General features: G+C 41.9%; 1 protein-coding gene across 1 annotated transcript in view; it reads right to left on the bottom strand.

Annotated features, from left to right (window-relative positions):
• Positions 1–12,460, bottom strand: part of ZMYM2 (zinc finger MYM-type containing 2) — a 118,108-nt gene that overhangs the window by 16,006 nt on the left and 89,642 nt on the right. The window contains exons 6-11 of the mRNA XM_077298362.1: positions 4,936–5,131; positions 4,352–4,464; positions 2,224–2,334; positions 1,173–1,323; positions 873–1,045; positions 557–722 (exon numbers count right to left, since the gene is read on the bottom strand). Coding sequence (XP_077154477.1) covers positions 557–722; positions 873–1,045; positions 1,173–1,323; positions 2,224–2,334; positions 4,352–4,464; positions 4,936–5,131 — 910 coding nt within the window. The remainder of the gene's footprint in view (positions 1–556; positions 723–872; positions 1,046–1,172; positions 1,324–2,223; positions 2,335–4,351; positions 4,465–4,935; positions 5,132–12,460) is intronic.

The following is a 12,460-nucleotide window of genomic DNA, read 5'->3' as shown; positions in this document are numbered from 1 at the left end:
CGGGGAACGGACCTCGGGCGCGCCGCGGACGCTGCAAGCAGCGTCTGAGGCGCGCCACAGAAGAACGGCACATCGCTAGCGCGAGTCGAAAAAGGCACGCGCTAGCGATGCGCTGCAGGCGAAATTTACATTGCTGTCAATGGGTGCGCTAACGGACCCGTTGCACGGCGTTAATTGCGCCATTTTCGCCGTGCAACGCTGTCCGTTAGCGACCACCCACTAATGCAATGTGAACCTAGCCTAAGACTGGGCAAGGTGTACATGAGATGTGATAGGAAATGAATGAAGGTCCTCCGGTGAGAGCACACCACTGTCATGTACGGGATCGATTTTAGATTAGGTCAACTCAGCCTTTACGGTATTCATTCCATTGCAATTTTCAGCAATATTTGGAGCTGACCAAATCACTAATGAGACAATTTGTAGCAATGCATTAAGAGAAATCTGTCATCTACAAGATAGCTTATCTACCTGACCTGCTTAAATATAGTAATAATCGCCAATATCACAACTATGTGCAGACCTAAACCAACATGTATCTAAAGAAGCAACCTACCAAAATACATGTTTTCCGGGCCCTTCTGAGTGGTCATATTGGGCTCATTCTGCTGACTGTAGAAGCGCAGTAAGCAGTGCTGGTCACAGAAGTTTTTTATGGTTCCTCGCCACTGGACTTTCTCCTTGAGCGTCCCTTGAGTTCTACAGCAGTCACATCTCGCTGCCTGAAATATAGAAACAGATCATTTCATTCATCTCTGGAAATCCAGGGGAAAAAAAATTGTTAAATATATTTGCAGTTACTTTTAAAACATTAGATAAGCTTCAACCATTAGGTTCCGAGCTCATTAGTACACCCCCTCAGCTCCTGTTACCTTGTAATACCAATCGTGAAACTTTTTACTGCAATCCTCAGTGCAGAAATCTCTTATCTTGCCGTCAAACTCCTTTGTTGCTCCTCTTCTGCACATCTGAAAGCAGTAGTTGCAGGTGACACATTTCAGTCCCAGCCGCTTTGCAAAATCCTGTTTGTATAGCAGCTTACAACCTGAAAAGGAGCGACATCTTAATACACACAAATGCTTTTAAAATACCAATCATTTTACAAAAAAAACACACAGGTACAGAATCTGATTTTCTCTCTTTCTCATTACACATTTATAGCAGAAACAAACCTTCGCTGCAGAACGGCCTCTTGACGCCGGAGAATTTCATGGTGTCATGTAAGGTTTTCTCTTCCTGACAGTATTCACAGAAGGTAACGATGCAGTGCAGCTTTTTATAGTCTTCACAGCAGATTGAACTGCAGAACTGGTGAACTTTTTTCTATAAAAAATATAAATTGACAACACGGTAACATGTAGACAAAATACAATCATCTACCAATTAACGCCAAACTCTACTCCGCCAGATCTTGCTGAAGACACCGAAGAATCCAGACAGCGTGTGGTGCACACACTGAAGATTCAGGAGTCTGAAGTCAGACTTTCAGCAACAGACCGAACAATCCCTTTAAAGCTATACATAGAAATGTATTAATCCTATCAATAAATCTGCCTGTGTCCGCTCTTGGTTGACTGTATGATGACAGGGCCCTTGTGCAAGAATCACAGATGGGTCCTTTGCAATCATTTATTACAATGCACCCGTTTGTGTGTCTGATCACAGCCGCTTGCTGCCTCGGAGGCAGTCGTGGCCTCGTGTGCCTGCACAGGTTGCACCAATGTTATGTCCATAGAAAAGAAAGCGGATTGGCACATACCGTCCCGTGCAACAAAATCCTTTATTGTGGCATCATCATACCAACAGCAGGCAGATAAAACAGTGGAGCAAATAAAGACGACGATCGTTTCACGCTTGCATTGCGCTTCAACAGGTCATCATGATGCTGTTGGTATGATGATGCCACAATAAAGGATTTTGTTGCACGGGACGGTATGTGCCAATCCGTGTTCTTTTCTATGGACATACAGATTCTCTTTCTTTGGAAGTGGCACCCGTAATCCCTGGTGTGTATGCAGTTTCATTAACCCAAGGTCATACAGCTGTGCCTTTGTCCTGCTTCTCTCCCATGGTATACACCAATGTTATGTCCGCTGCATTCAGCAGAACTAAGTAAGCCAATGAAAATAACGAGAACTAACTTTATATATCTAAGAACAAAGTCCCTCTACTACACAAGAAACCCCTTCTCACTAAGCGATTTACATGTGACGAGTTACTTACCTCCCACTCCAGTGTTACTGGTTTAGAGGAAAACACATTTTTACAGTAATTGCATTTCAACTGAATGTCACTGACATGCTGGCCGTTAGTAGAAGACTGCATGGTGAGAGTCTAAAATAAAGGAAGTTAAAAAAAATATTAGTTTGACACAAAATGTACTTTCTCTTAGAGGAGTAATCGGGTCTCACAATGTTCATACAAGACAACGCCAGAATTTTCTCATAAGACAGTGATGCAAAGGTGGCCTATGTCTGCAGAAATCTCATCTAGCAAAAGGAACAAGAAGCACCATAAATCTGGGGCGTTTCCTTCCAGTGCTCTGGATTTATGGCACCTGCTTGTCATTACCATGATATCAACTATTAGGACTGCGCCCCCTGCTGGTAAATGTACAGATTGCAATATAGGAAGTCTTGGCCTTAATGTAGACTATCTATCGACCTACCTATACTCGTCAAGGCCCACAAGTATGTATAGTAAGAAGATACGGCCGGAAACTATACCTGTCGTCAATAATCTGCAATGGCGTCGGGACAACCTAGCCAGGGGCAGCGGTGGACTAGTCAGGGTTCTCCCTATAGTCCTCAGCAGGATCTTTGAACTATATTTTCTCTAAAATGCCAGAGTGTTTCAGAGCAAAATATACCTGACTGCCATTGTGTAGCCAGGCACTGATTCGTGCGGACTGCGGTTTGGGCGGCATGTATTACCCATGAACCCCTTTCTGACCTCGGACGGGATAGTACGTCCGAGGTCAGATCCCCTGCTTTGATGCAGGTCTCCGGCGGTGAGCCCGCATCAAAGAAGGGACATGTCAGCTGTTTTGAACAGCTGACATGTGCCCGCAATAGCGGCGGGTGAAATTGCGATTCACCCACCACTATTAACTAGTTAAATGCCGCTGTCAAACGGCGCTTCTGGCCATCCGGCCGGAAATGATTGCATCGCCGACCCCGTCACATGATCGGGGGTCAGCGATGCATCAGAATGGTAACCAGAGGTCCTTGAGACCTCTATTGTTACTGATCCCGGCTAGCTGTGAGCGCCACCCTGTGGTCGGCGCTCATACCAAGCCTGCATTTCTGCTGCATAGCATCGCTTATGATCGCTGCTATGTAGCAGAACCGATTGAGTTGTGCCTGCTTCTAGCCTCCCATGGAGGCTATTGAAGCATGGCAAAAGTAAAAAAAAAAAAGTTTAAAAAAATGTGAAAAAAAAAAAAAAAAAATATAAAAGTTTAAATCACCCCCCTTTCGCCCCATTAAAAATAAATCAATAAAAAAAAAATCAAACCTACACATATTTGGTATCGCCGGAATCACCCGATCTATCAATAAAAAAAAAGGATTAATCTGATCGCTAAACGGCGTAGCGAGAAAAAAAATTGAAAACGCCAGAATTATTTTTTTGGGTCGCCGCGACATTGCATTAAAATGCAATAACAGGCGATCAAAAGACGCTACGGGTATCGGAAAGTGGCGCAATTTTTTTTTTTTTTTTTTAGCAAAGTTTGGAATTTTTTTTTTACCACTTAGATAAAAGAAAACCTAGACATGTTAGGTGTCTATGAACTCGTAATGACCTGGTGAATCATAATGGCAGGTCAGTTTTAGCATTTAGTGAACCTAGTAAAAAAGCCAAACAAAAAACCAGTGTGGGATTGCACTTTTTTTGCAATTTCACCGCACTTGGAATTTTTTTCCCATTTTCTAGTACACGACATGCTAAAACCAATGATGTTGTTCAAAAGTACAACTTGTTTTGCAAAAAATAAGTCCTCACATGGCCATATGGACGGAGAAATAAAAAAGTTATGGCTTTGGGAAGGAGGGGAGCGAAAAACGAACACGGAAAAACGGAAAATCCCAAGGTCATGAAGGGGTTAATCTGCTGCTCATTTTGCCATGTTTGATTTAATTATTTAAAAATAAATAAATTAAAAACACACTTCAAACATATGAGTAAAGAACTAAATATAAGAATTACCAACATCATTTTTTGTTGTCCTTCCCATAAAAGTGGTCAAGAGATTTTAAACTTATCAGTCTGCACACTGGGGATAAGTGTCGATGGCATAAACACTAAATTTGCAAACTACGTAAATAATAAATAAAATACTTCGACAAACCTGGAACTTAGCGACACATCCAGAGCTACAGAAGTTGTACAGTTTTCCATCAGGCATTGTGGCTTGATACTGAGGTAAGGTGTTTCTTTTACAAAAATGACAGATTATTCCCGCTACAAATTGACAAGAAGAAAAATGACACAAAATTAAAATGTAAGGGTATGTGCACTTGTTCAGTATTTGTGGCCAGAAAAATCTTCTGCAAATAGAGTGTTGACAGGAAAAACACTAAAATAGGAGCGTTTTTCCCATTCATTTGTGTGAAAAAAAGCTGTAAAAACGCTGAAAGAATCGACAAGCTGCAGATATGAAATTGCTTCAAATCTGTAAGGAAAAAAAAAAAAAAGCAGCGTGTGCATGAGAATTCGGAAAGCTCTCACTTTGCTGGTAATGTAAAATGTTGGGGTTTTTTTATTCCGGCAAAATGCAAAAAGAAAGCAATGTGTGAATATACCCTAAAAGAGAAGGAAAAAACCCCACCAAAATAGTGCGTCAAGGTCAGCTAAGCACATTAGATAACACTTTGAAAATCTGGTTGAAAGACTTTAAATCACTGTTACTTCAGTTCGGCGTCACAAACTTACGCTGAGGAGGAATGAAACTCTGAACCGGCGGGGGCGGTGGCGGCGGAGGGGGCTTTGCATATTTTGCTTTGTGGGAATTCATACACGTTGTTGAGCAGTACGGCTCCATGTGTCCGTTTGATCCAATGCACTGAGTCATGTCGAAAATTCTGCATTGAGCTTTGCATCCGGTGCAGCTGGTTAGTTTTCCATGTTTCTAAATTTTCAAAAAGTAAATAAAAGAGACAAAAAAAAAAAAAAAAAAGTTATCAGTAGCCAAAATACATTGTTTTTTTTTTTTAAATTGACAAGGCAACTCCTTAAACTTTTACTACAGCCATGCTCTGAACCTTTACTGTCCACATGGGTCCAAAAGAAGGGGTTGTATATTAGGTTGGAAGGAAAGGACTTCTGGAAAGATTAACTATAATTAACAAGTTAAAGAGGTAAAGAAAGACGAGAGTCATCAGCAGAGAGGATGTGGTATAACCAGGGCTGTGGAGTCGGAGTCCATTTTGGTGGAGTCATGGGAATTGTGAAGTCGGGAGTCGGAGGTTTGGCCCTGGCAGAGCTATGGCGTCGGAGTCGTAGAGTCAGTCGGAGCCCATTTTGGTGAAGTTGGAGTCGGTGTCATGGAAATTGAGTTGTCAGTTTGGCTTACCAACTACACAGCCCTGGCAGAGCTGTGGCGTCGGAGTCGTGGAGTCAGAGTCGGAGCCCATTTTGGTGAAGTTGGAGTCGGTGTCATGGTTGAGTAGTCTGAGTTTGGCTTACTGACTTCACAGCCCTGGGTATAACAGAATATTAAGACTAGAAGTCCCTCACACTCAAACAATACTGATTGAGTATGTAGTTTGTGGGACAAGAAAAAAAGGAGTACAGGGAATAGGACACTGTGGAAGTCACTAGTGCAATGGGATTTTATGTAGCATCATTTGTTTTCAGCCCGTGATAGAACTCGTGTATAGGTGTGATAGGCCTGATATGATCGTTAGACCAATTAGATTTTTTTTTAATAAGACACATACCTTTCACATTCTTCTCTAGCAAAAGTGTTGCCGGCGATAGTGACTTCTATATATAAACTATTGGTGATGATCTGGAGAGCCGACTGATGGAAATCTCGTATGTAACCATTCAAAAAACAATAAAATTCTTAACCCAAGTGCGCAGTGTGTTTGAGTTGTTCCTGGAGCGTATTTTAACGTTCCCTTTGCCACAAAGACACTTTTACTGTATAGGACAAGTCCGTATGGCGGTGGGATGCCTATCTAGCCTGTGGTCACTGTCTGGTGTATACCGCCTGAGTGTACAGATGCCCAACAGAGGCCACACAAGGTGCACCTATACTTAGGAGAACGTAAACCCTACTAATGAAAAATGTACAATTTGTTTTTTCTTGATTTTTCTTTTATTGTTCCCTCAAAAGGTAAACAAAATGTAAAATGTACCACCCATAAGCTGCAGATTAAAACACCACTGCACTAATGCCCATCACTGCTTATCCACAAGGGTGCAGAGTGATATCTAGGGTCTATGTCCGAAAAAGTGCAGAAAGGTAAATCGCTAGCCAGTAACCCAAAACCTCCAAGCACATGGATTTATTATGGCTCCTGTGGACATAACTACAGTAGATCTTTCTTCTGGTTTTGGAGACCAGCAGATCGTTGAGGCAGGTGCTCTTTACATGGAAAGAAAAGAAATAAAAGACTTAAGTCCTCCAGAGCCGGGGATTCCATGGATATAGCCACCAGATTAGAAGGGACTTCCTACAATATATATTCTTTACCCTGTTGGTTGTGCGTATAGCAGGGTTGTTTCTCACTTTGCAGGGGTTGGGGGGTTCCATCGAATACTGATGTAAATAATGAGGGCTTTGTGACTACAGAAAGGTCTTTCAACCGAAACGCGCATCGGGGTGACAGGCATGCCACGGTGATGCTGTTACCGCAATCTAGTAAGGTACAAGTACTTGTTCATATTCTGGGGTGCCGTTTACTACGGATCACATACATCTATCATTGATACGTGTACTTGATATTTGTGACATGCTTGTCCTGGATACTGTAAACATCTGTTTTTATTCCTTTTACCCTATTTGCCCTTCTCCCTGTTTTGATACTAATAAACATTTATAACTGGTTATTTGTAATGGGCTTCATGATTGTTGCTTTTTTTTTCTTGGCTGTTTTTCTTTATATTGTAGTATTGGTAGGAACTCCAATGCTTCCCTTGCTATTAATAAAGTGTGGGGCATATAAGAAGGATATGATGCCTGAACCCTGTACGAAACGATACAGAAATGCATAATGGGGTAAGAGAGGGGACATGAGTAAACGTAACATTGTGGAGGCTTGGGGCATATAAGACTGTGCCCATACAGGACAACCATAGCCAGACTATAAGCAATTAAGGCATTCATTTTAATTCACGGCTCTTATGACATCAGGAATTTCTAATTTATCTCTTAGCCATGAATCACGTGCTGTAAAATGAAGGGAGCTTACAGACAATGGAGAAGTCACTATCTCTGGCAACGTCTTAGGACAATCTGTGCAATCTACTTGATCGGGTTTACTTTAGGGGAAGTATGACAGTGATTAGCTATAAAATCACGGCATTATTGTGACTCGCTGGGACTTCAATACTTTCTTACAGGACAGTCACAAGCCAAAATCACAATCATTGGTGTCACCGTGGAGCTCTGGTCTAAAGTGTGGCGTCAACTGGCTAAACCGAAGGAACCAAAACCTGTCTCTTGAGGCTCATAAATCCACAAATCATGTCAATATGGTCATTGTCAGGCATCCACAATGTCACGGTGTCACTCTCCAAACATATCTCAGCACACAAATGTAGGACCAACCCAGCTGGAGATCAGCGCTGAACTTACCTGATGGCTCGGTAATGTTTTCACAAAACGTCTAAACACTTGAGACTTTTTCAGCTTCACAAATAAAATTGGTACCGAACACAGGGCTGGAAATATGCTTTATATATTGCTGTGCATCAACAAGATTTTTTTTCAATGCATTTCAGATTTTTGATATTTGCAATAATTTCTTGGGCTCTACACGGGCACCTAATGACATTCACATATCAGTGAGTTCCGGTCCAAGATACAAGGACTATCCACAGGAGTCTGAGCAAAACCATGACAGTCTCGTAATGGGAGACCCCTAACTGGTCTGTGAATATGGCATTAGACATTATCTGCTTCTGGAAGTTTAGTTTTTATCCCTCATTTAACTCAGTGCAGAGCTGCTGATTTGACAGTAACAAAATTTGATTAAATGTGAGAAAGATCTTTTTGCAGCTCTAAATCCTGCGCTGGTAAATAAATATGTATTTTTGCCAAGAGAAATCAAAAATAGAGGAGATTGCACTTAGCAAAAAGGTATAATTATTAGTTTATGTGCCTGCGGCATACTGCCCGTAAAAGGTTTATCTAGGTTTGGCAGGAAAGTCTGCAGTTACTTTATGCACGGTGCAGGCAGGATTCTCCGATGCCTCGCTCAGTACACTTGTATTGAGCGAAACCGCGCACCTCTAGTTGGAATGTGGCCAGAAGCCTGCATAGCGCATACTTCCGACAGCTCCCGCTGCTGACAAGTCCCGACAGTGCGTGTCGGGAAGATTTACAAGTTTGCAGTCACATAGAAATGACTTCAGACTTTTGTGCCAAACCCTTTAACATGTCTAACATTTAGAGAAGGGCATAAATATACAGTTGGCTACAAAAGCTCCACCTAGTGGTGGTGGCGGGTAATTTCCCCCCCCCCCCCTATCTGCATTAGATTTGACCCTCTATCAGAAAAAAAACAATGCTCTAGCAGCTATAAAATTACAATTCTGAACCAGTTTGGATAAGCAAAAAACAAAAAAAAAAAATCCCAACACAATCAAGGGTGTTTTTGATAAATAAAAGCATTCAAGAATTTTAACAGGGTTGTCCACTACTATAATCATCTTTATAAAATAAAATATACTCGCCTCCTGGACCGGCACAGTTGTAAGGATGTTGTGGAGTGACTTGGGTCACATGAGCGCTGCAGCCTTTCAGAGGCCGCTGATTAGCTGCAGACATCGCTAGAACGGCACCAGTCCAGGAGGCGACCATAGCATTTAACCCCTTAGTGACGAGCCAAACTTTTCAAATCTGGACAGTGTCACTTTATGTGGTAATAACTCTGGAACGCTTCAACAGATCTCATCGATTTTGAGATTTTTTTTTTGTGACATTGTACTTTATGTTAATGGTACATTTGTCGATATTTTCTGCGCCAATTAAAATATCTGAAATTTGGCCAAAAATTCTAAAAATTTGGCATTTTCAAACTTTGATTATCCCTTTAATCCAGACAGTCATACCACATAAAATAGTCATTAAATAACATTTCCCTCATGTCGGCTTTACATCAGCACCATTTTTAAAGTCTCATTTTATTTTGTTAGGATGTTGGAATGTTTAAAATTGTAGCAGCAATTTTTCATTTTTTCAAGGAAACTTACGAAACTTACTTTTTTAGGGACTTACTGTGTATACTCGAGGATAAGCCGACCCGAGTATAAGCCGAGGCACCTACTTTTGCCACGGAAAACTGGGTAAGCTTATTGACTCGAGTATAAACCAGGTATGCATTGTCCCCTCATCCCTGTCCTGCTATGCGTGTTCCCTGTCCTGTCCTGGTATGTGGCTCCCCATCCTGGTATGTGTGGCTCCCCCAGTCCCGCACGGCACAGCTCGGCCCCCCTGGTCCCGCACGGCTCGGCTTCCCCATTCCCCTGGTTGTATGCAAAGCTGAAATGGCCCCCCTCCCTCACCATCATACTCACCCCCTCCTCGTATCTGCATCTCCGTTGTCCCGGCGGCTCTCCTCTCCTCAGCGGTCACGTGGTATCGCTAATTAAGGTAATGAATATGCGCTCTACGCCTATGGGAGTGGAGACGTGTCCATATTCATTACCTTAATGAGTGGTACCAAGTGACCGTTCAGAACAGGAGAGCCGAGCCATCGAGACAACGGAGATGCAGTGACGAAGGGTGAGTATGACCTCTTGTGTTAGCTGGCGGCTGCAGCTGTCACTGTGCCACAGCCGCCGGCTCCTGTCACCCGCTGCTCAACTGCCCCCCTCTCCCGCGCCAGCTTTTTGGACCGTGACTCATGTATAAGACAAGGGGGGGGGGGGGGGGGGGGGGGGGGCGTTTTTAGCACAAAAAATTGTGCCGAAAATCTGAGCTTATACACGAGTATATATGGTATTCAGTTTTTAAGTGACTTTGGAGGACCTATTTGTTGTAAAATTCCCAAAAGTGAGACCATTTTAAAAACAGCACCCCTCGGCATATTAAAAACTGCTGTCAGGTAGTTCATTAACCCCTTCAGGTGCTTTTCAGGAATTAATGCAAAGTGACACGACAGATAGGAAAAATGTTATTTTTACCACATAAATGTCGGTAACTTCTCAACAGGTTACTGTAGTCTGCAGACTAAGGCCATTATTTGGCCATGAACAACATTACGACCACACAATCATGATCGCGGGGTTCCTTAAAGAGGGAGCCCCCCCACAGTTAACCATTTAGATGCCATAGTCACTATTGACAGCAGCATCTAAGGGGTTAAAAGCCATGGTTGGTGCCAAAACTAATCAAGGCTGATACAGTGTCCCCTATAGTGTACTGCTGCATTTTCACCAGTTTGGAGATGCTATTGTCTGATTTGTGAGGTCAGTAAAAAGACGTATTGGTGGTCAATAGGGGGTTTCCATGAGTGGACTCCTTTAATTAGATTCAAGTCTTAGGGCATGTGCACACTTTGCGGATTCTTCTGCGTTTTTTTCCGCTGCGGATTTGGAAAATCCGCAGTGCAAAACCGCAGCGGTTTTCACTGCGGATTTCCCTGCGGTTTCTTCTGCGGATTCCTCTGCGGGTTTTCAACAGCACTTTCCTATTGGTGCATGTTGAAAACCGCTGCGGAATCCGCAGAAAGAAGTGACATGCTCCTTTTTTTCCGCAGCGGTTCCGCAATGAATTTTCCGCATCGTGGGCACAGCGGTTTTTGTTTTCCATAGGGTAACATTGTACTGTACCCTGCATGGAAAACTGCTGCGGATCCGCAGCGTCAAATCCGCTGCGGATCCGCAGCAAAAACCGCAAAGTGTGCACGAGCCCTTAAAGGAACACAGGATTTAAGGAGACAGTCCATTGTTTAGCTCATTAAGAAAAAATCTGTCTGAGTGGGAGCAAGGAGGTTGATAAAGGCTAGGAAGTCTAACTATAGGCGAGACGTCTCTATTTGTACTTTAATGATGGCGTGCTTCATATTAAGTTTGCAGTAGCTTATAAATGGATTATTGCATGTCCAGTGTAATCTTATGGCTTACACTTAATGGCTGCACAACTCTAACAATAAAAAAAATAAAATTTTACACTGAATTTTATCTATTTTAAAGCTGCTATCACTTTCATGACACAGCGACTATGTAGGGCCGAACTATGACAATTCATGGAAAACAAGTGTCTTTATGTAACTAAATATGAACCAAAATAAACTACAGCAACACTTTTTAAACAAACAGATTTTTAATAAAACAGAACAGAGATTAACAGACATGTACAATGCTATATTTGCTTGCCAACAATATTGAAGTATCCCTGAACACCCAACATTATATAGTATTTTAACTTCTAAGTTTTACACAGTTTAAAACATTTAGTAAAATATTAATGGTTTGAATCTAAGCAACCATAGGAAAGAGGTCAGGTTTGGCGGGGGCTAGAAAAAGCAGCTGTAGTGACAGAACGGCAAGCTACAAAAACATACGAGCTTACTAGAATTTCTAGCACTTCTACATTTTGTTTACCAAAGTCCCTGGAAATATGAAAAATGCCCCCTGTATACTATGCTCCTGATTTACCTAAAAAAGCTTTAAAGAAAGTTATTTTGAACAATTTACAAAACGTCAAATATAATTTTTTTTTACATGTGTTCTTGCTTCGTATCAAACGTTAAACCTACACTTGGGTTAGTTTTTCTCTTCCTGTGCTGGGGCATAAAAACATACCAGCCCGACACAGGTCACTTGACTACTTTAAAAAGACTCGCTAACTTTAATAGGGTCCAATGGGTTTTATAAGAGCTTTCGATGCAGATGTGAGTAACGTCTTACCAGAGAGCAGTGCTTTTCGGGAAGCCTAACATCTATAATCCTAAACAATTGTTGGGGCGATTACTTTTTATCCCTCAATGTATTTGCTGTACGATCTGAATTAAAGTGTAATCTTCGTTTACATATTTATTTCATAAATCAATAGTGCTCATGAAAATGAGACACTTTGTAATATATCTTATTGAAGAAATCTGCTTCTTTCTCCACCAGGACCGAGCTTTCCTTTTCAAAATTTGGAATTCAAGGATAAAAAAAAAAAAAAATCTGTATTCAGTGAAGACGGAATGTCACATTACCAAGTGCCATCTCCTATGTAGAGGGAAGGAGCTAGAGGTAGGACTCCTCGTTCCTCCTGTAATATTTCTGTCTTCAC

Source organism: Ranitomeya variabilis, chromosome 3 (genome assembly GCF_051348905.1).
Source record: "Ranitomeya variabilis isolate aRanVar5 chromosome 3, aRanVar5.hap1, whole genome shotgun sequence".
Taxonomy (NCBI): Eukaryota; Metazoa; Chordata; class Amphibia; order Anura; family Dendrobatidae; genus Ranitomeya; species Ranitomeya variabilis.
The sequence above is the reverse complement of the archived record's forward strand: the minus strand, read 5'-3'. Positions and strand labels throughout refer to the sequence as shown.